The sequence below is a fragment of the Euprymna scolopes genome, chromosome 1 (assembly GCF_053919585.1).
Source record: "Euprymna scolopes isolate OS-2025 chromosome 1, ASM5391958v1, whole genome shotgun sequence".
Lineage (NCBI taxonomy): Eukaryota > Metazoa > Mollusca > Cephalopoda > Sepiida > Sepiolidae > Euprymna > Euprymna scolopes.
The window spans coordinates 147,407,351-147,429,850 of record NC_136482.1 but is presented as its reverse complement, the minus strand read 5'-3'; the positions used below and the strand labels follow the sequence as shown (position 1 = coordinate 147,429,850).

Below are 22,500 nucleotides of genomic sequence, written 5' to 3'. Positions count from 1 at the left end.
CAAAATACATCGGACTGTAACTGTAGAAGAAAAAATAAATGTCCCCTACAAGGCTCATGTAAAATTAAAAATGTTATCTATAGCTGCACAGTATCAAAAACTCCAAATCTACATGAACCTATTAACAGCCATAACTCAACTACCAGATTAATAAATAACACCAACTTAAACCAATCTACCGATCAATTACTAATCAACCCACCATATAATAATCAAACAACAGACCTAACGGAAAATAATCACAACAAGCAAGAGGTAATATATTTTGGTTCCACATCTGGCCTAATAAAACATAGAATTTCAACGCACAAACATTCTTTTAAAAATAACTCTCTGTCAAACCAAATTACTCTATCCAACTATATTTGGCAACTAAAAAACAGCAATATCTCTTTCAACTTAAAATGGCAAATAATTGAGACTTGCAAATCATATAAACCAAGAGATAAATTTTGTGCACTATGTACAAAAGAGACCCTAAAAAATTTAAAATATGAAGATATAAAAAGTACAACCAAACTATTAAATTCAAGACAGGAGCTTATGACATGTAGTCATAAACGTTGGTTTAAATTTAATAAATATAAACCACCTTAAATCATTAAAAATTACTTATTAGTAAAAATAGATTACAATTATTATTATTTTTTTTTTTTAATAAATTAAGTTAGACTAATTACCTCCCTTACACCCGTCAAATAAATAATAAATAAAGTAAAGAAAACATGACAATTATCTCCCCTTAAAACATGTAATAATAATATTCTCTATATATAAACCGTAGCGTCTTTAAATCAAAAATACGCTAACGGAAACAATTTATTGCACGAGCGTCCCCCCTGTTTAAAATTCATCATTCAATAAGATAAAAAGCTATAGCAAACATCTATATGACTATTTTAACCACAGTTCCTGATTTCAAAGAAAGAAAAATTAAAAGGTAAATATCTCTATATATTTTTAAAGCAAATTTATTATGTAAATTCAAAAATATATATTTTTCTCTACTTATTTCTATCTCTAACCCATATTAATTTTCTTATAAATTTTAAATCCAGACCTTTTATTTCAATTTTTCAGATTCATCTGCCTTACTTTTAATGCTAGGTTTATTTATGGTGTCTTTTAAATTCAATAAAAATCCTCCAAAATTTGCTGATGAGGAGACCTTGCTTACCAAAAAACTATATATAATTATTCTACATAACTTGATGTATACCACAATAAAAAGCATTGTTTTCCGAAACGATCGTACAGATAATTGATTTTGTTGTTGTTCCTTCTTATGAAATGGATTTTTAATTTAATTAAAATTTGATTTTTAAATTTTAAATTATAAATTACATTACTTAATATTGAATTAGCTCTAGGACATTTAACTATCGAGCTTATTATATATCTAAATTACAACGAGCACTTTCTATTTCCTGTATTTTAATTAAACTAGTAATTTCACTGTTACATTAAAATGCACTCAGCTCTTTAGACTATTGTTCTAATCTCCTTTAAATTTATATATGTATATATATATATATATATATATATATATATATATATATATATATATATAAAGTGATTTTGTCTGTGTGAGGAACGCCCTTTACTAAACTAATCAGTCAATTTTTGGTCTACAGACTTGAAACTTGATATATAGGAGATTTGGACCTGTGGAACAAATTCGATTTGGTTTTTAGCCGGTAAAAATAGCTGCTAAGGGTTCAAAATTGAAAAAGTTGGAACTTGGCAGTGTAAGTCAAGTAAACATGTGTCTTCTACGTATGCACAAATATACAGTAAAGTCGGTTAATTTTTAAAGTTCTGATATTCATCTGTTTTTAGATGGTAAGGAATAAGGCTAGATAGCTATATATTTTGGTATCGATTCTAGCTGATGGCACCCAATATTTTTCGTTTTAACTTTTGAAATCATTACTATATATTGGGTACAATATAATAATCAATAGAGTTTTGGCTCTATAATAATAAATATAAAATCTGTATCAATTAAAATATCATATTTAAGCATATTTTACAACTGATCCACGCCAGGTGGACACTACTATATACACCATACTTTGCGGTAATTGTACCAAATTCGGGGCTAAAAAAAGTGCTCTTTATATACGTGGTTGCTAACAAAGCACTTTTAGCTAGTTGGCATAATTATTCCAATGTACGGTATTGGGTACAATATATTAATGGAGAATTGGTTCTATAATAATAAATACGAAATCTGCATAAATTAAAGTATCATATTTAAGCGTATTTTACGACAAGGCAATACCGAACGACCTACCGACGTTATAATAAAATGCAGTTAAAATAAAACAGTAAATCAAAAATTACTCCACAATTTTTTTTTTTTTAATTATTAAAAAATCAACTTGTGTTTTGGGTATTTAGTCATTTCAATCAGGATTAACATTGTATTTTGTTTTAGTATCTCATTTTATACACGTTATAATTGCAATAACTCTAAATACATTTACTTACTTTTCCATCAGCCATGGCAGGTAACGTCGACATTCAGCCACAAGAGTAGTCACTTGTGCACCATACCTGATAGGAAAAAAAACATGAAAAGATGGTGATTGACTGACTCCAAATTAAGAAAAAACGCTAGATATTCAACCTGAAGGATTGAAAAAAAATGCCAATAACTTAATATGCTACTAACAGAGACAACTTATTATTATTATTATTATTATTATTATTATTATTATTATTATTATTATTATTATTATCATCATCATCATCATTATAGTATTAAGTGAGAAAACTGTTATTATCTTAATATTGTTAAAATACATGTGCATATTGAATAGGAAAGATTTCTCGGAAATTAATTTTAGGTAAGACTATAGGAACAAATCATTACCACGGTCACCAATTTATAGGAACGAATTTGGGTATTAATTACAAGACTCGCCTTACAATTAAATATGGAGGGAAAAGGGATAAAACTTAATAGGTAAGATTAAGAAAAATACTATCAACAAAATTTCTAAATTTTAGTCATAAAAGTTTTATCTCCTAACATTAGCCATACAAATGACATTTTATTGGATTAATTTAAAACAAAGTAAACACAGGTTACTTGTTCTCTTTTTTCTTTTGTTCTTAAAAAAAAAAATAGACATTTTTAGATGAATTATTAAAGAAATTGTACCTATACTCATTATTAAACAGAATGAAAATACATATATCTAATACATAAAAAGTTATATGCCTGTGTCTGCCTATCTCCATAGTTTCAAACTCTATCTCCTCCGAAACTAAAAGTCGCAGAGCGGCACTAGGGGCCTTAAATGATTGGACTTTTCTTTTATGAGTTTTTAGCCATTTAAAATAATTATTAGGGGTCAAAAAGGAGTTAAAATGGAAAAAATGGTTACAAATTTTGCATATTCATCTTAGTTTATTTTTAATCAGTTCATATGCGTGTCATGTTGGTACAGTGGTAACGTCACCAGCTTTGAACACTGCAGTTTTGCTTTCCGTTTCGATTCTAGCTGATGGCACCTAAATACTTTATTGTTTTACTTTTGAAATCACAGCTCTAATAATATTACGAAATCTGAACAAATTAAAATAACATATTGTTATATCGTAGATTATATGAATAACAAGTCATTACTGGGGTTGTACAGAAAGGGTTTATTTAGGTAAAAAGGTACACACATTTCTAAGCGTCCATTGACAGCTTAGTACTAAATTCTGTCTCCCACGTGAGGAGAGTTTGCTTGTCTTTTTATAGACGTAACAGTCCATTCATTTGAGGTGTGTTGGATCAGTCCATTATATCACCTTCCTCCCAAGCTAAATTCTTCCCTAGAATTTCGCTTCACCATTTTTTTCTTTTTTGACTTTGTCCAAAAAATTCCGTTCTTTTTCTTTTTCTTTCACTTCTCCTTAAAATTTGCGTTTGCGAATTTTTTTGATTTTGGAGAGTGACTTGTATTTTCAGTTACTGGTGCTTTCTTTTTTGGAGGCTCTATGTGAAAAATGTCATACAGTACTTCCATCGGTACTTCATTGTTTTTAACTATTTTAATATATCGGGGTCTGAGTTGGTTTATATGTTTTTTGTGGGAAAATATCTTACCTTTTATAATGTAGACCATTCTTCCAATTCTTTTTGAAATTATGCCTTCTTCCCCAAAACTCTTCCCTGCCCGATAATTGTTGAAAAAACTTTATCCCCGTCCTTGTATATCTTGTATTGTACATTATCTTTTACACTTTTTTTTTTTACTTTTTTACTCGGAATTAACCGGTCGAACACAGAGCGCACTTTTCTGGCAAACATTATTTCCGCTGGGAATAAATTTGCATTTGTATTCGGATTAGGCGTTATCCTGTACACTGCTAAAAATTTCTGAAGACTTTTTTCTTCAGTGTCGATGTTATCGTTCTTTTTTAACGCTCGTTTAAAAGTATCGACAAATCTTTCAGCTTGTCCGTTAGATCGAGGGCTAAAAGTTGGTGTTGTGACATGCTCTATGGCCAGTGACTCACAGTAGATCTTAAATTCTTGACCTTTGAACATGGTGCCATTATCACTAACAATTGTTTTTGGTACGCCAAAACGCCCAAATACCTCGTCCAACGCCTTTATTGTGTTTGCCGCTGTAGGATGTTTGAATTTAAAAATTTCTGGCCATTTCGACATGCTATCTACTATTACCAGGTAATAATATCCTTTTAGAGGTCCTGCGTAATCTATATGGATCCGCGTCCATGGTATATCTGTTTTAGGCCAAGGTTGCGTCTTAGTGGGCGGCGCTTTTGCTGCTAGTTGGCAACCCTTACATAATTTTATCATTTTTTCTATGTCCTGATCCATTCCAGGCCAGTACGTATATGCTCTCATTAGTGCTTTCATTCTGGAGATTCCAGGATGTCCCATGTGGAATTCTTTTAAAATTCTCTTCTGTAATACTTGAGGTATTACCACTCTATCTGCATACATTAGAGTTTCATCGCACTTTGAAAATGGAAAAAACTGTTAATCCTTTCCTCTTCTTTTCTTTTTGTCCCACTTGTTTTTTTTATCTTGTTAATGTATTCATCTGTTCTTGCTGCTTTCTTTATTTCCTCAAGTGTTACCGGAAGTTCCCTAACAGTATTTATTAATATATCTGTTAGTTCATTTTCTTCTTTTAGTGCAGCTATAACAGTTTCTTCAAGTAATTCAGTTTTATTTGGGATCAACCTGGACAAACCATCTGCGTGTGCAATTTTGCTGGATGCTAGGTGTTTCATTTTAAAATTGTAGTTTAACAGAATCATGCTCCATCTTTGTAACCTATTAGCCGTATGAGTAGGAACTCCTTTTTTGGAACCAAAAATTGATAACAAAGGTTTGTGGTCCGTTTCCAAGATAAAAAATCTTCCATGGATGAACCTATGAAATTTCCTCATGGCGTATACAATTGCCAGACCTTCTTTTTCTATCTGACTATAATTTTTTTTCTGCGGGTAGCAAAACCCTTGAGGCATGAATAATTGGTTTAGTCGATCCATCTTTGAGTCTGTGTAGTAGCACAGCACCTAAACCGTATTCGCTCGCATCTGCTGCTACAATTAATTCTTTTTTCAGATCGTAGTGAGCTAGTGCTAAATCCGATAACAGACATTTTTTAATCTTTAGGAATGCTTCATCACATTCTTTTGTCCAGAGCCATTTTTTATTCTTTTTCAATAATTCGTTTAAAGGTGCCCTTAGTTCATGCATATTTGGGATATAAGAATTATAATAATTTGCTAGTCCCAAAAATGACTGTAGCTGCACTATATTTTCTGGTCTAGGCATGTTTTTGATTGCTTCAGTCCTATTAGGATTAGGTTTTCTACCATTTCGATCAATCACTTGTCCCAAATATTCAATTTTGTCCATCCCAAAATTACATTTTTCGAGAGCCACTTTCAATCCATAGTTTGATATTCTCTCGAATACTTTGCCAATGTGGATTTTATGCTCTTCCACATTTTTACTTCTTATAAGGATGTCATCTAGATAAGCCATAGCAAAATCCAAACCTGCTAGCATTGTATCCATAATTTGCTGGAACAAATTTGGGGCTACTTTTAAACCAAAAGGCAAACGTTTTAGTGAAAATAATCCTTTATGGGTATTTAATGTCAGGTACTTAGCACAATCTTCCTGGTCTTTTACTTGCCAATACGCTTCAGACAAATCAATTTTTGTAAAAATTTTTCCTCCGCTTAACTTCGAAAAAATTTCCTCTGGGGTAGGAAGCGGGTAGTTATGCTCCTTGAAACAATCATTTAGACCTGTCGAAAAGTCCGCGCATACCCTGATTTTATTATTTTTCTTCTTAACGTAAACCGTGGGTGAAGCCCATTCAGAGTAGTCCACTTTTTCTATTACTCCAATATCTTGAAGTCTCTTTAATTCTTTCTCTATAGTTTCTAATGCTGAATATGGAACCTTTCTTTTGGGTTTGAAAACTGGTTTAGCTTTGTCCTTTAGTTCAAATTTCACCTCCGTTTTCGTGCAGCAACCCAAACCTTCAGAGAATACCTCTTTAAAGTCTTTTTTTAATTCGTCAATAAACTTTCCTGGTAGTTTAGAATTTTCTAAACCCGCCAGACTTACTTTATTGCAAAATGAGCTCATGGGTTTTCCCCATAAATTAAAAAGAATCATTAAGTCTATACCGAACAAATTAGAATTTTTCCCCGGTACGACATATAACTTGGTTTTCACAGCATTCTCCTTTAGAGACACATTGGTAAAAAATTCACCCTTAAATTTTAGTTTATTTCCAGACACACTTCTGGCAATTTTTTTTTTGTATTTTGTAACTTTGGAAACCCAATTTTCTTCCAAGTTACTTCGTCAATTATACTTATGTCGCTTCCCGTATCTAGAAGACGGTTCACATTACAGCCATTAATTTTAATTTCAATATATTTTCTTTTATCACACCTAGACTCATTTTTAGAACCAATGGTCTTTATTTCTGCTTTTCGGTATTTTCCTTTCCTGCATACCGTTGATTTATGGCCTTTTTTATTACATTTGTTACATATTTTGTATTTAAAGTAACAATCTTTAGTGAAGTGGTTTTTTCCCCCACATGTCTTACAGGATTTTTCGTGTGCACATTTCATCACCCTTTCCATTTTTTTTCCATATTTTTTCTTCAAAATTTTTTCCTTCGATGCTTGTATTGTCCTGCTTTAAATTTAACAGTTTCTGACACTCTTCCGTAACTTTTTGTAACGTTATTTCTGTGTCTTGGTTCATAATGGATAATATCCTTGAACGAATATCCTTATCTTTAGAGGCTGTTTAACCTTGCACAAAGATTAGACTTTTAAACATATCCTCTTTGAGGTCTTTTAAATTAAAGGATTCACAATGAGCATTCACTTTCCCTGCATAAGTAATAAAATCTTCGTCCTCCTGCTTCGTGATATTTAAACATTTATAACGTGTATAGAATAGACTATCTCGTTCACTGAAAATGTTTGACAATATTTTTATTGTTTCACTAAAAGAAATCTCTTCAGGTTTCTTTGGCAGGATAAAATTCGTATACTTTGTATTTTCCTGAGATCCAAGTTTTTGAAGAAGAAGAATAATCTTCTCTTCGTCTGTCCAAGACTGACGTCTCTTAGCAAAAATATTTTCGTATCTCCGAAAATATGCCGGAAAAGTTAACCCATTTGTCGGTTTGTATACAAATTCGGATAAAGAATTTGCTATTCCTTCAGGAGTGAAACGACAGTCTTTCTGCTGCGTTAAAATATTCTGTAGTATTTCGCTTTGCTTCAATTGTTGTTGTTGAAGTAATTCCATTTGCTTTTGTTGTGCAAACAATGCCGATTGCATAGTTCTAGTGAATTCCGCTAATTGCTCCATGTTAAAAACCCAAACCACACAATTAAACAAAAGATTAACTCAAATGTCCTATAAATTCAATGAATTAAAAGCACAATTTCCTTCCGAAGAGGAAAAAAAAATACTTCCAGCCAAATAAAACTTGAAATGGACACTTCTTTTGTTTTTTTTAACTGTTCTTTTCAAAAAAATGTTCGCTTCAAAATGTCAATTTCTCTTTTTTTTTTTTTTTTTTTTAGAACCGTAACAGACTGAAACACTTACTTTTTAAATGTTGGCTCTGTCGAAGTTTTTTTTCTTCTTCCTTCTTTGGATTTCTTTTGTTTTCTGCTCGTTAATCTTCTTGTGTGCTTTTTCCTTCGCTTTGTTTTTTTTTAGTGAGTTTCGTTCGAATTCTTCGTCGCCAGTTGTTATATCGTAGATTATATGAATAACAAGTCATTACTGGGGTTGTACAGAAAGGGTTTATTTAGGTAAAATGGTACACACATTTCTAAGTGTCCATTGACAGCTTAGTACTAAATTCTGTCTCCCACGTGAGGAGAGTTTGCTTGTCTTTTTATAGACGTAACAGTCCATTCATTTGAGGTGTGTTGGATCAGTCCATTATATCACATATTTTAGGGTATTTTACGACCGGGCAAAGCCGAGCGCCCCTCCCCTCCCCGCTAGTTACATAATAATTTAATAAATGTTCTGAATTTGTTTCAAAAACATTTTTATTTATACAATTGTTTCCGCCAATTTTCAAAACATAGATTCCCTTGATAATAATTCTAAGATGCTTTCCTTAGTGAATTTTTTCATCCAAAAAATTAAACAAAACACAAACAGAATCGTTAAGATCAAAATTGTTCTCTTCATTTTTTCTTACTTCATCCTTTTTAACAAAAGCAACCCAAATAGAAAACACTTTTTAGTTACATCCTTGTATATGCCAAAACTAATATTAGAAGACACTCAAAAGAAATAATCTTAGTTTCTTTCATAATGTGCTCCATTAATTTCTTGATTAATAGAATACACACGCAAAAAAAACATATAAATAAACAAAGAAAAGAAAAATGTTTTTCGAAACAAACTGAAAACATTTATTAAATTATTGTAGAATATTTTGAGCAATACACTATTGAACTATTTAACCCAACTTTTAAATAATATATATATATATATATATAAATATATATATATATATATATATATATATATATATATATCGAAACCAAAATAAAAACTTAAAATATATATATATATATATATATATATATATATATATATATATATATATATATATATATATATATATATAAAATAAAAATTACAATAAGTTTACCAAGGTAATCAAAATGGTAAACTTAAAATATATTATAAATATTAAAGAGTTAATATTTACAAGTAAAGTAAACTCAGCCAGATGTAAAAACTCAATAAAACCGAAAAGGAAATAGAGCTTATAATATGAACAAATGATTAATAAAACATGTTAAAAGACGTCTTGAAAAAGAGTTAAAAACATACTTAATTTAAAAAAAGGAAGCACAAGATAAGTGGATAGTCCTTAATCCGCGGAGTTTCGAAGAAATACTTTCCTTCTCATCAGAGGGCAGGAATTAGCAAAATGCAGGATCGGATTTTGCATATGAAAGTATTTAATGAAACTACAAGTAAGTCACAGATCTTACTTGTTTAAAAAAAAGGGTGAGGTAAGGGGAATAGGAGGTAATTTTTCTTTTACCTCCTATTCCCCTTACCTCACCCTTTTTTTAACCAAGTAAGATCTGTGACTTACTTGTAGTTTCATTAAATACTTTTATATGCAAAATCCGATCCTGCATTTTGCTAATTCCTGCCCTTTGATGAGAAGGAGAGTATTCCTTCGAAACTCCGCGGATTAAGGACTATCCACTTATCTTGTGCTTCCTTTTTTAAAATTAAATATGTTTTTAACTCTTTTTCAAGACGTCTTTTAACATGTTTTATTAATCATTTGTTCATATATATATATATATCAATCCTTTAATTTATGAAGCTCGGTGTAACTACAGAACAGATAACAAATAAATGACAAAAGTCTATGTTTCAAATTTCAAGATATTAACTTTTTACCGTTTATTTGTTTGAGTACATTGAATTATGCATGTCAACGTACTTAAAGAAATAAGCGGTAAGATGGTCAACATCTTGAAATTTGGAATATAAACTTTTATCATTTATTTGTTATATATATATATATAATATATGTACATGTACGTATGTATATATATATATGTATGTATATATGTATGTATATATGTATGTATATATATATGTATGTATATATATGTATGTGTATGTATGTATGTATGTATGTATATATATGTATGTATGTATATATATATGTATGTATATATATGTATATGTATATATATATATATATATGTATATATATATATATATGTATATATGTATGTATATATATATATATGTATGTATATATCTATGTATGTATATATCTATGTATGGATATATATATATATATATATATATATATATATATATATGTATGTATATATATATATGTATTTTTTTTTGTTTTTTTTTACACAGTGATCACCACTTATCAAGGCCCGGAAGCCACTCAGGGATAAGGGTTATTGCAAGTACATTACATTAGTGTGGAGATTTGATGAAGTGTTTACTTAAGGGGGCGGTTCATTAGGAATTTGTTAACATTGGACTTGATGACATCCAAGTTGTAGTCCGGTGGGAAGCAGGCAGACGGAACAGAGTTCCACAGGCGTGCAGTTCCAAGAAAGAAGCTTTGTTCATGGAATCTACGTTTTGATTTAGGAACAGATAAAGAGTGGGGGAAATTTTTCACAGTGGATTCAGCTAGACGGGTGTTTTTCGTGAAAGATTGGCGAGGGGGGACCAGAGATTGGAGTTCAGACGAGCACCTGCCATGGAAATAACGATAAAACAAGGATAGTCTCGCAACGTCTCTTCTGTGGGAGAGAGGTTGCAGGGTAGAGAAAAGGGCATCCCCCACTAAGCCACGAAGTCTATTTTGTACTCTGTCAAGGCAGGATAGGCTGTTTTTAGCAGCTCCTGCCCAGATATGGCAGCAGTATTCCACCCTTGGACGTACTTGGTTTTTATATAGATAGAGAATTGCATCAGTAGTGAGATATCTTCTGGAGCGGTAGAAGGATCCCACCATCTTTCCAGCGACCTTGGCAACAGACTTGATGTACATGTTCCATTTCAGATCAGGAGTAAAGGTCAAACCCAGAAGCTTGTCAAAACACGTATGTATGTATATATATATATATATATATATATATATATATATATATATATATATATATATTTATATATACATGTATATATATATATATATATATATATATTTCATATTGTTCCATGTCTTCTCTATCACTCAAAAGAAATTGCCTGATTTTATGATAATCCAAACGGTTGGTTTATTATAATTTAGTAAATTACTTCAATTTAATCAACAGGAATTTTCAAGAGATGACGGTGACTATGTGGTTAATGACACAGACTGACAACTAGCGCTTCAAATTCAGTTTGTTCTACAGAAACATTTTAACTTAGGATGTTGGCAACCTTCATATAGTCCCTCCTTTGCGTACCCAATATCTTTCTAGAAAGAATTCTAACTTGAAAGATATTGAAGAAACTAATGCCAACAATAGAATTATCTAACTCATAGTGGTAGTATCGTATGAGTTAGACGTCTATACTGCTATTTTTTAGCCAGTCTTAGGAATTGTCTTCAGATAGATGAACTGTCGTATAGCCTTCTTCTATTCGGGGGATTGGACAATGTAGTATTAGGTGGTCTGTGTCCTGGGGGGGGGCTTCCTTGCATATTGGACAGATTTGGGAGTCTATTTATCTCCACCTGTGTTTGTTTACTGCAGTCCTGCAATGTTTTGTTCTGATCTGGTGTGCGGCTACCTACTGCTTCTTAACATTTGTAGCAACACCTGCGAGGTGCAAAGATCCTGCACGAAGGATCACCACTTTGTAGTAGTGTGCAGGCTTTAAAACTAAAAGTCATCCACTGAAAGGATCATTCGGAATTTAGACTTTCTGAATTTCCTTCTGATCAATTCTTCTACGCTGCCAGAACGGGAATCTGATTCATAAGAAATAAATGAGTGAATGAATAGAAATTTAAAAAAATTAGCATATAACCAATAATAATTATAATAAATAACACTTATAGGCTTCAAAGCTATTTGTAGTGTTGTATCAAAAGATGGCATGAAGGGCTCTTGGGATGCTGAATGATATCATTAAGAATCTATATATTAATACGATAGCGTGTGTGCTGTTTTCTGTGTCACGCTTACATCTGAGCCGTTTAATTGTTATGTACTTCCATTTCTTGTCATAAATAATTTTATCAAGAATTCTTAAAAAGTTTTGGTTTCGGTTTCGATTGTAGCTTAAGAAAGTTAAGTTTATATATATATATTTTGGACGATATCAAAACATCGTTAAACTCAGCAGCCACTGATAGCATAATGGTTAGGAGCCTCGACTGTCGTACAGATAATCGGGTTTCAATCCTGTCTAGCCGCACTGATGAGCTGCGAAACAGCACTGTATGTGGATGACTATATATATATATATATATATATATATATATATATATATATATATATATAAGTTTTTATTTTGGTTTCGATTCAAGCTAAATGCACCCAAGTCATATGGATATATTTTTTTTTATTTTTGAAATCACAACTTTATAATATATAAAAATCAATAAAAAAATTAACTATAATAGTATATACGAAATCTGCAAGAATTAAAATATCATATTTAAGCATACTTTACAACCCAGTATTACCGGGCGTTCGTGCTAGCTTAGATAAATACTTTTGCAGTTTTAACAAAAGAGCTACAGTAATATCAGAGCGTTTTCATTTACAGTGAACATCTACAGAATGCCAACATCAATATATTACATATGAATGATTCCCCTGTGGAAATTCCACAGGTCCCACTAGTATTTATTAATTATTATAAATAATAAAGCCTTAACAATCCTCCACAAGTCACCCTTTGTTTGGTAAGAAATAATAAGTATTAATTAGGTTTTGTGGATAAGACTGCAATTCTGATCAATTGCTTTATTAAACAGCAACTCTTTCAATCCTTTTGATCTGTGTTGGTTTTGTTAGGTCAACCTGCATCAATTGCGATGTAATATGCAATATGAATTACTCACTTATAGTTGAAATTCATCTTTCTGATCTGCTCAGATGACAGATTTTGAAAAGTGTGAGACACCAACGATACAAAGTCATCCTGACGGATAAAAAAACACGGTGATAGGAAAAAAGAACATGGCAAAAACATACCTAGAAAAAAAGGGCAAAAACATACCTAGAAAAAAAAGAAAAACTAACTGAAAAAAAGGGGAAAAATCTACATAAAAAAAAAAATCTATATAAATGAAAACAACGTGTCAACTGAAATCCTTAAAAAAAAAGGAATGTTTTTATTAGCCCGAAAAGAGCCCCCTGGGGCACACCCAAAAGTTATCGCGAAATATAGACAAACAAAATTATATAGAAATAAGTTAGTTACAACTTTTCAGAAAGTTTTATTAAAATCCAAGGCATCAATTTTTTTAATAAGCACAAAAGTGTCAATTTTAGCCATTTTAACCTGAAAGGCACCCCTAGGGGAGCAATCGGAGTTTTTCCAGAAGATCCGTTCTGTTAATTTTTTTACTTATATCATGTTTAAAGTTTGTTCAAATTTTCAAAAATTCTACGTGTAGTTATTGAGAAAAGTGCGGACAGACGGACGGGGGAACGAACGGACAAGAATGAATTTACAGGTTCATCCTCTTTTTGTCGGGGGACCAAAAAAAAAAAAAATAGCAAAAAGGTGTCCATTTTTCTTCAATTCAGCAACAATGACTATATCAGATGCTTCTTTTTCTGCAACTCATGATTGCAGAGTTTATGATTACAATAAAAAAATTTGCTATATCGTTTTCAGTTATGTAGAATATCTTAACAACAGTGAGATATCAAGGTTGGTTGGTTGTTTTTGTTTTATGGCATATCAACCGTTTTCAGGTTATTTAATGCCGAATCCAGCGATTTCAAAGAAAATTTTTTTAATAGAATATATTTGCTTTTTTTTTCAAGTCGGTTTCTATTTAACCCATAGTTGGGACCCTAACAGGTACTACCACTCCGGGTCAGAGTGGACCTGGGAACAATGGCAATTAAGGGGTGGCTCCACACTCCCCAAAGCCTGCAAGCTGGGGCCTTACCATCGTATATAGTTTAAGGTCATATCCAGGACCGAGATATCAAGGGAAACTATGGAAGCGATAATGCACCAACATACACATATATCATTGAAGTGCTTGCTCATAAGAACTGGCAGATTAATCAAAGCTTTTAATTTAGATTTATAACCCCTTCGCTCACCCATACAGCCAAGATATATCTGTGATTATTTAATGTGGGCTTATACTTGTTAACGATTACCATGAATTATTCTAAGTTGTCATCATGGTCTGATTAGTTAAATCTGCTGACTATTTATCGATTTACGCTAATGTATTCTCCAATTTTTTTGTAGTCATTATATTGTTACAATTCGGTGGAAGATCGCCACACCATTAGTTGCACTGAAGAAAACGCATCAAAAGTTGTATGAGCAGTCGTCCATTTTGAATGTTAATGATTTAATTTCTGTTTCGTGCTACTTACTCCAGAGATCCAAAGTACTATTTTTGGCAATTTCATTCATCATATCTTGCAGATGCAATGCCGCACCAAAGATTTTATCATTGTCAAAAAAAAAAAAAAAAGAAAAAAAAAAAAAAGAAAGAAAGAAATTTCACTCTGTTCACGATTGTTACAACATGATATTGTCTTTCCGAGCTGTCACATTCAACACTTGACCAAGACAAAGAATAAGAAATAACTCCGACTCCGTTGTTCCTTTTAGCAACAACATTTATTTCCTTGACGTTTCTGAATTTTTGAGATGAGGATTGGTTATTCGTATTATTGGGATTCATCGGACTATTCTCATCGGAGGTCACACCGAAACGTTGTGAAAATCACACTCAAGATGAGAACAGTAGTTCGATGAATCCAGATAATACAAATTTATTTCTTAGTTGTTACAACCATGACGTCACCAACGTGATCTCCTTCACGAGCATCCTCGTGATCGTGAACATTATTCACGTCTCTCATGAGATCACGATTGTTATCTAGTCTCTATTTGTAGATCTTTGTCTTTCTGTTTTTATAGTCCTCCACCACACACACACCATGACGTCACTTGTCATGCATTTACGTCCACACATCTACGCTATGTTACAAACAGACAAACCTGCATTGTACATTCATACATTTGAACAAGATACTGTGCCATTGAAGGATATGGTGCCCCCAAAGAAATTCCTGAACAGAACAAGTAGATTAACAAAAGTTTACAAGCTGGAAAGGTAAAATTGTCGCTCTGGAAAATATGACATGATTCCATACCCGTTTGATGAAAACCGTTTTTTTTGTTTTTTTTTTGTTGCAAACCATCTACTAGTTGGCCAGTTGTGTATAAATCCCAAGAGCGATAGGAGCCTTCTATCATGTCTGAAAGTGACACAATGTTCAACGAAGTGGATCTAAGATGCACTGCTGTACAAATGTTATCTACCGATCCAAGTACAACAGGACCATTGCCAGCACCATTAAAATGCATGAATAACAGGGACATGCCTAGGGTGCTGAAAGAAAAGTTTTTGGCCATGGTTATGGTCTTTGGTGTGATTTCAAGTGAGGGCCACATCATGCCACCTCACATCTTCGAAGTCAGCTTGAAAGTCAACACTAAAGTGTACCTGGATGTGTTGAAGAGTGTGATGATCCACTGGTATAATCAGGTGGGCTGGAAAACCCTAGGTGTGGCAGCAGGACTCGGTGCCGGCCCACAAGTCCAAAGAAATCTAGGCTTGGCTTCAAAAGGAGTGTTACGACTTTGTACTCTTCTCTTACTGGCCCTCCTCCACCCCCATCCTGAAACCACTGGACTACTTCGTTTGGTCATACATCGAGAACATCACTAACATGACCTCCCACAACACCAAAGCCAGCCTGACCACCAGTACCACCATCTACCGAGTATTAGCTCCTGCTGGCGCTTGTGGAAAAGGCATGCTCCCAGTTCCAGACCTGTATTGAGGCGATGATTGAAGTGGAAGACGGCTACATTGAATAGATGTCAGCTCTACTACATAATCAAGTTACCTGAATTGATTTCTTTTCAGTAAAAGTTTTAAAATAAAGCTGTAGTATTGTGTTCTTTAGGGCGATTAATTTATCGTTCCACTTGTAGTCTTGAAACTGCAAGGAATTATAACTTGGAGAATGTGTCAACTCAGGAATTATCACTTGGAGAATGTGTTAACACGACTATGACCAGCTTGATTTGTGATTTATGAACAGATCAAAACTTCAGACGCATAGTGTCTTCCACATCGGAGAATATGTAAACACTCTTTATATGTTTATTTTGCAAAGTCGGATAGGCGAGACACATCAGAGACAATAAGCTCAAATAAATTAATGAAAGACATGGCTGATTTGTTGTGAGCCAGCACAAAGACCAGCAAGAGATCAAGTGAATGGGAAAAAATCGTCCCTTACAAATGAACATCAGTGAAGAATGAGTATTGCATGTACATTGATATATAAAACAGTTTAATTTGAACTACTCTTGTCATCTTAGCTGGTATTCTCACGAGGTTTCCGTCAATGTCATCTCCGATCTTCATTAAGTGATTCTTGTGTAACGTGGCATTTTTTATGTTAAAGTTGGGAATTCATATGTAATTTTAAAGGGTTCAGTTTAAAATTTCACATATCAGAATATCATCTGAAGTGATATTAGTAGTCCGAATAATCGAAATAATACAAATTATCGCTACTTGTACAGTTTAATCAAGGCATTAAAAAAATGAAAATATAGAAAAAAAAAGTTTATATTGTACGTATCAGTTATGGAATGAAGTTCTCTGAAAAAAAATTCACTTAATTTAATCAAGTAATTTTTTTTTTTTTTTTTTTTTTTTACAGCGAAAAAACAATTTGTTATGATACCAAGCAAAAGGTTCGATTTTTAGGAAAAAAAAGCTAGTATTAAAGATAGGGAGGAAATGTCGGCGCTTTAAACCGAGTTAGCTCCTCGTGTCGTGTTCAAAAAATTCAAAGATGTCTACCTTCGACATGCTGTCATAAAAAACGCGTTTTTCTGCTGTAAAAAAACAAACAAAAAAACTACTCGATCAAATTAAGTGAAATTTTTAATTCGGAGATTTTCAGCCCAAAACGGATACGTACAATATAACCTTTTTTCGATATTTTCATTTTTTTAATGTCTTGATCAAACTGTACAAGTATCAAATTATTAATCCTCATCTCGGAAATTTTGAAACCCAAAACATTTTTGCTCGAATAAAGCTTAAGTTATTGTTTCGTTCATCTTTTCAAAACGCAAGCTACACATTTATTGATTCATTTTCGTTTACCATTAAAAAGTACTTGCACTCGTTTCTGATGCCCACTTTTACTGCCCCCCCCCCCCCAAATGTTTGAATTTCTTCTGCTGGTTTAAAAATAACATGAAAATTAAACAGGCAAATAGTGTACTTAGCTTAAAAGGAATAGCTATAAACAAACAAATGAAAAAAAATGATATAATTGGAGAGGAAAATATGGGTATTTCTCCAGTCAGGGATCCATATTTGCCCAAATGTTTCTGATTGCAATTTATATAATTAAACAGAAATGGTCGACGGATTTACCGACTTGAAAGCCAGAAAAACTGCTAAAAAGGCAGACAACATTAACATATGTGACCGAAAACTAAGATGAATTTAACTGCATTGATAGCTGTTCATTAAGTACCTTCAACGCGAAACAAAGATTTAACCCTCCCTATTTGTAACACGATGCAACTGTAATTTAATTTAATATTATCATTATAATTTTTATGCAATTTAAATGAAGAAGCTTCAAATAAACTAGTAATATATTAAAAAACAATTTTTCAGCGTACGAAAATAATGAAAATGCGAGATCAAAATCATGTTTAAATTATCGACACCTTAAAGCAACGATTGATCATTTTGAAGCCATAAATACACCTATGTTTAAAAAATCTAGCAAAAATCAACTAATGCTCAAATTTTCATGAAATTTTTTATACGTATGCAATTTTAAAATAATTTATATTTTAAAAGGAGTTTTCGTTTAATATGTGATAGGAAATATTTTTTAAGGTGCTCTACTCCCCCCATATTTTATGTTACAAAAACTAAACAAAATAAATGTAGGTCTATAAAAATTTGCCCCATTTTATAAAGCAGAAACGTTTAAATAATTTAAAAGAATAGTTTTATATATATATATATATATATATATATATATATATATATATATATATATATATATATATATATATATATATATATATATATATATAATATATATATATATATATATATATATATATATATATATATATATATGTATATACTCATTATTAATTTTACTTACCTTGAAGTTGTAAATAAAAAATGGACATAAAATTAATATTTAAAAAAAATCCGTTTTTTCTCAATAATATATATTATAATTAGGTAAATTACAATAATAAAAAACAGAATTCTAAAAAATAATCAATTTTTAAAGGATTTAAATATTTCGCGATATGAAGTTTTAAACATTGATTTTTTTTTATTAAGTTTTTCCAAGTTTTTAAAAATATTTTCATATAATATAAAAACTGACTATTGGCAATTATAAAAAAGCAAATTCAACTGCAACTTGAAATTATTTTAATTGTCAAAAGATGTTTATTTCTGGGAGGGGGTTAACTTGATTTTAGCGCCTATTTTCAAAAAATGTACAGACGTCTCTAATAAAAAAAAAAAATAACATGAACCATAGAAAAAAAAAAAAAAAAAAAAACGCTGCTTCCCTGATTCAATTAAAACGAGTAGCGGCTTCCGTAAAAAAAAAGTATGCACAATTATATAATAGACACGAAATGATGACGTGGCTGATAGTGTGTAAAATGTTGGTGATTTTACACAAAAATTTGGACATTCCTACCGTTCAATTCTCTGAAAGTAATCATTCTCTTGCCATCTAACTGGTCGCACATGCTCATTTCTCGACTTATCTGTAAGTCTTGGGAAAAACTAATTACATTCTGCCAAGAAACTCAAATGCGAAAAAAATACACTTTTTTCGTAAAGTCATATTCTTTAATTCATTAATGATAACTAAAAATGTAAGAAATTTTTTGACTGAGCTAAGACATTGCATGTAGAAGCTAATAAGAGTAAGGTATGTTAGGGTAAGAGTTAGGGTTTTTAAAAAATAGTCCTCAAAACATAAAATTAAAATCGAAAAAACTTTCTAAAAAAAACAAAAACAAATAAAGTTAATACACTTAATGACTGGAAGAAAATTATTAAACTCAATATTACGCCAGGGAATAAAATGAAAAATGTGTTCCCTTTCATGTTCATACTAGTTAATTTTATGGTGACGACTCGGATATTTTTGGACTGCTTTGTAAATCACAATCGAAAATATTCAGGCCAATATGGATCTTACGAAACACCAAAATATAAAACAACTTGAGGGAATCTGTTATTATTTTAAAAACAATTTTAAAACAGTCAACAAAAATAAAATAAATAAATGGACAATGAATCTTTTGGAGAAAATGAAACAAAAAAGAAAAAGTGTCTTCATATATTTATGAATTAATGGTGAAATTAATGGTGAAATTAATGGTGAAAGTTCAGATCAATCATTCACCCTTTAAAATTTTTGTTAGTACATTTTTTTAAAGGATTTCTAGAATCATTATTGCTTATGCATTAAAAATCATAGTTATACAAAACTAACTTTCCTATAACTTCCTATAACTTTAATTCATCATAAAATGAGACTTTACAGACATAGAGTATTTTTGCTTTCTTTTTGTCAATCATTTTGTGAAATTATAATACGCTTGGACAATTTGAATAACGAAAGAGGAATTTATTTGTTGGCAAATTTCAACCATCATCTTATGCATAAAGTCATATCAGTTCCTTTCCCCTACTTTTGTGATCAATCACTTTAATCGACGGCACAAAAAGAATCTGTCACATGTGATCATATATTAGTCTGTATGATTAAAAGTTAAAAGTATATTTTCGATCGATTTTAATATTCATAATAAATATAATATATAAAATAATAAATTCATAATAATTCATAATAAATATAATATATAAAATAATAATAAATTCATAATAATTCATAATAAATAGAATATATATAAAATAATTGATATTTTACTTTTTATTAATGATAAATAAAAAAAAATCGGAGGAGTTCTTATCCTCACAGTCAGAAGTCCTAATACTGCTACACAAATCAGCAGTATTTTTTTCGATCTTCAATGGTGAAAATGAGAAATAAAAAATCTTAATTTGTCCTTCTCGCTTTCTTTCCCTTCTTTCTTCTGTTAGGTTTTGGCCGACGGGACGAAAAGAAAGAGAAAAGTAAAGAGAGAGGGGAAAGGAAGACATAAAGAATGCTGCCTATTCTGGTTTTTAAGCAGTATTCAACTGTAAGAGAGAGAATTGATTCGGTAGCTCAATTAGCTAACATGCCATACTTAGTGGTATAGGTTAGGAGTTCGAATTTTACCCAGTATTTTTACCTTTTTTTTTATCTCTTCTCTTCTCTATATAAATAAAATGAACTCATTTTTTCCCGTCTGATTTTGACCTTAATAGGATTAAAAATCAAGATATTTCATGCAAATATAATATGCACAAACGGCAGAACAATATCTGGGGTGTGTTATAGGCTTATTATTTCTCAAATTCCTCGATAATCTTAGATTTCTATACTTTTTCTGCTGAGAAGTCACGGCCACACGGCCAAAATCGGTTAGGATCAATGGAAGTGGTAAAATATTTTCTCTCTAATAAATTCCTCCTCCCTCCTGCCACCACTTAACACCGTTTGGGGATCGTTCACAAGGAACAGTTGAGAAGAGAACACCGGTTTGGCTTTGTAGTTCTTTCATGTGAAGTTATTTAAAATCACTAAACTAAGCTGCAGTGCTCTGTGGCGTAGTGGTTAGCGTGCTGGACAATTCACATTATATTTTCACGTTCGCGCCGACCTACCGTAGTCGTTTTTTTTTTTTTTTTTTTTTTTCCTAAACAACTGGAATGGACTTTTCTTGGTGGCCGAACTGTTAACGTTGCAGATGTTTTTTTTTGTTTTTTTTTCACACTTTATTTTCCTACTTTTACTCATGACTCCGGGTTTGATCCTTCCTACTTACCTACCATAACATTTTTTAAAAATCCCCCCCCCCGTCCGGAAACAAACACTCGGGCAACGCCGGGTACCCCCGCTAGTCATAAAATAAACTTAAATATTTCAAATTGCACAAATAATTCTGTTTTAGTTTTTTTTTGCTGTAATTTATGTACTACAATCAGCAACCTCGTCACTCTTGCTTTCCTTATTTTATCCTTTGGTTTTCACAAAGAGTTCCAACTTATCAAGGCCCAGAGGCCACTTGAGGATAAGGGTTAATGACTGTACAGTAGTCAATGGGAAAATGTTGTAGTAATCGTTAGAAGCGGAAATTTGGTAAATTGGAATACTTAAGGGGACGGCTCAACAAGAACTTGTTTATATTGGACTTGAAGACGACCATATTGTAGTCAGTTGGAAAGCAGGAAAACTGAACAGAGTTCTACAGGCGTGCAGCTCTAAGAAAGAAGCTTTGTTTATGGAATCTATGTTTACGTTTAGGCACAGATAAAGAGTGGGGAAAATTCAACTAGACGAGTGTTTTTCGAGAAAGTCAGGCCAGGTGGGGGGACCATAGATTGGAGCTCAGACGAGCACTTGCCATGAAAATAAAGATAAAGCAAAGACAGGCGTGCAACGTCTCTTCTATGGGAAAGAAGTTGTGGGGAAGAGAAAAGGGTATCCCCCATAGGCAACGAAGTGTATTTTCGACTCTGTCAAGGCAGGATAAGCTGCTTCTAGCAGCTCCTGCCCAAATGTGGCAACAGTACTCCATCCTTGGACGTACTTAGGTAGAGAATTGCATTAGCAGTGAGAGATTTATTAGAGTGGTGGAACAATCCCACATTTTTCCAACATTTTTTAGCAACAGATTTGATGTACGTGTTCCATCTCAGATCAAGAGTAAAGGTCAGACCTAAAAGCTTGTCAAAACATGGAGCCTCCCCAATTCAAGAGCCCTTCATTTCAATTGATGCCAGACGTATTCTAGTTTGAAAGTTAGTTTCAATAAAGTGTGATCTTTTCCACCTCTGGTTTTTCTAACTGACTTAAACAATCTCTGGCACAATGTTCGTCTCTGTAGTAAGCCTTCTTCTAACTCAGTCTTCCGTTCCCTCCACGGTTCCTTTTATGCACCATGTATTGTCTCATTTGCACAGAAATGGCGAGAATCTGTGTTACTCATGTGTAATTATCAAGCACAAAAGCAAATGTGAGTCGCCATTTTTTTTT

At 32.0% G+C, this 22,500-nt stretch overlaps 1 protein-coding gene across 4 annotated transcripts in view; it reads right to left on the bottom strand.

Annotated features, from left to right (window-relative positions):
* LOC145276491 (D-aspartate oxidase-like) overlaps positions 1-22,500 on the bottom strand; it is a 221,282-nt gene that overhangs the window by 54,894 nt on the left and 143,888 nt on the right. For all 4 annotated transcript variants that reach the window (XM_080127747.1, XM_080127746.1, XM_080127745.1 and 1 more), the window contains 2 exons: positions 13,119-13,198; positions 2,494-2,559 (listed from right to left, as the gene is read on the bottom strand). In XM_080127747.1, the coding sequence (XP_079983873.1) occupies positions 2,494-2,559; positions 13,119-13,198 (146 nt within the window). The remainder of the gene's footprint in view (positions 1-2,493; positions 2,560-13,118; positions 13,199-22,500) is intronic.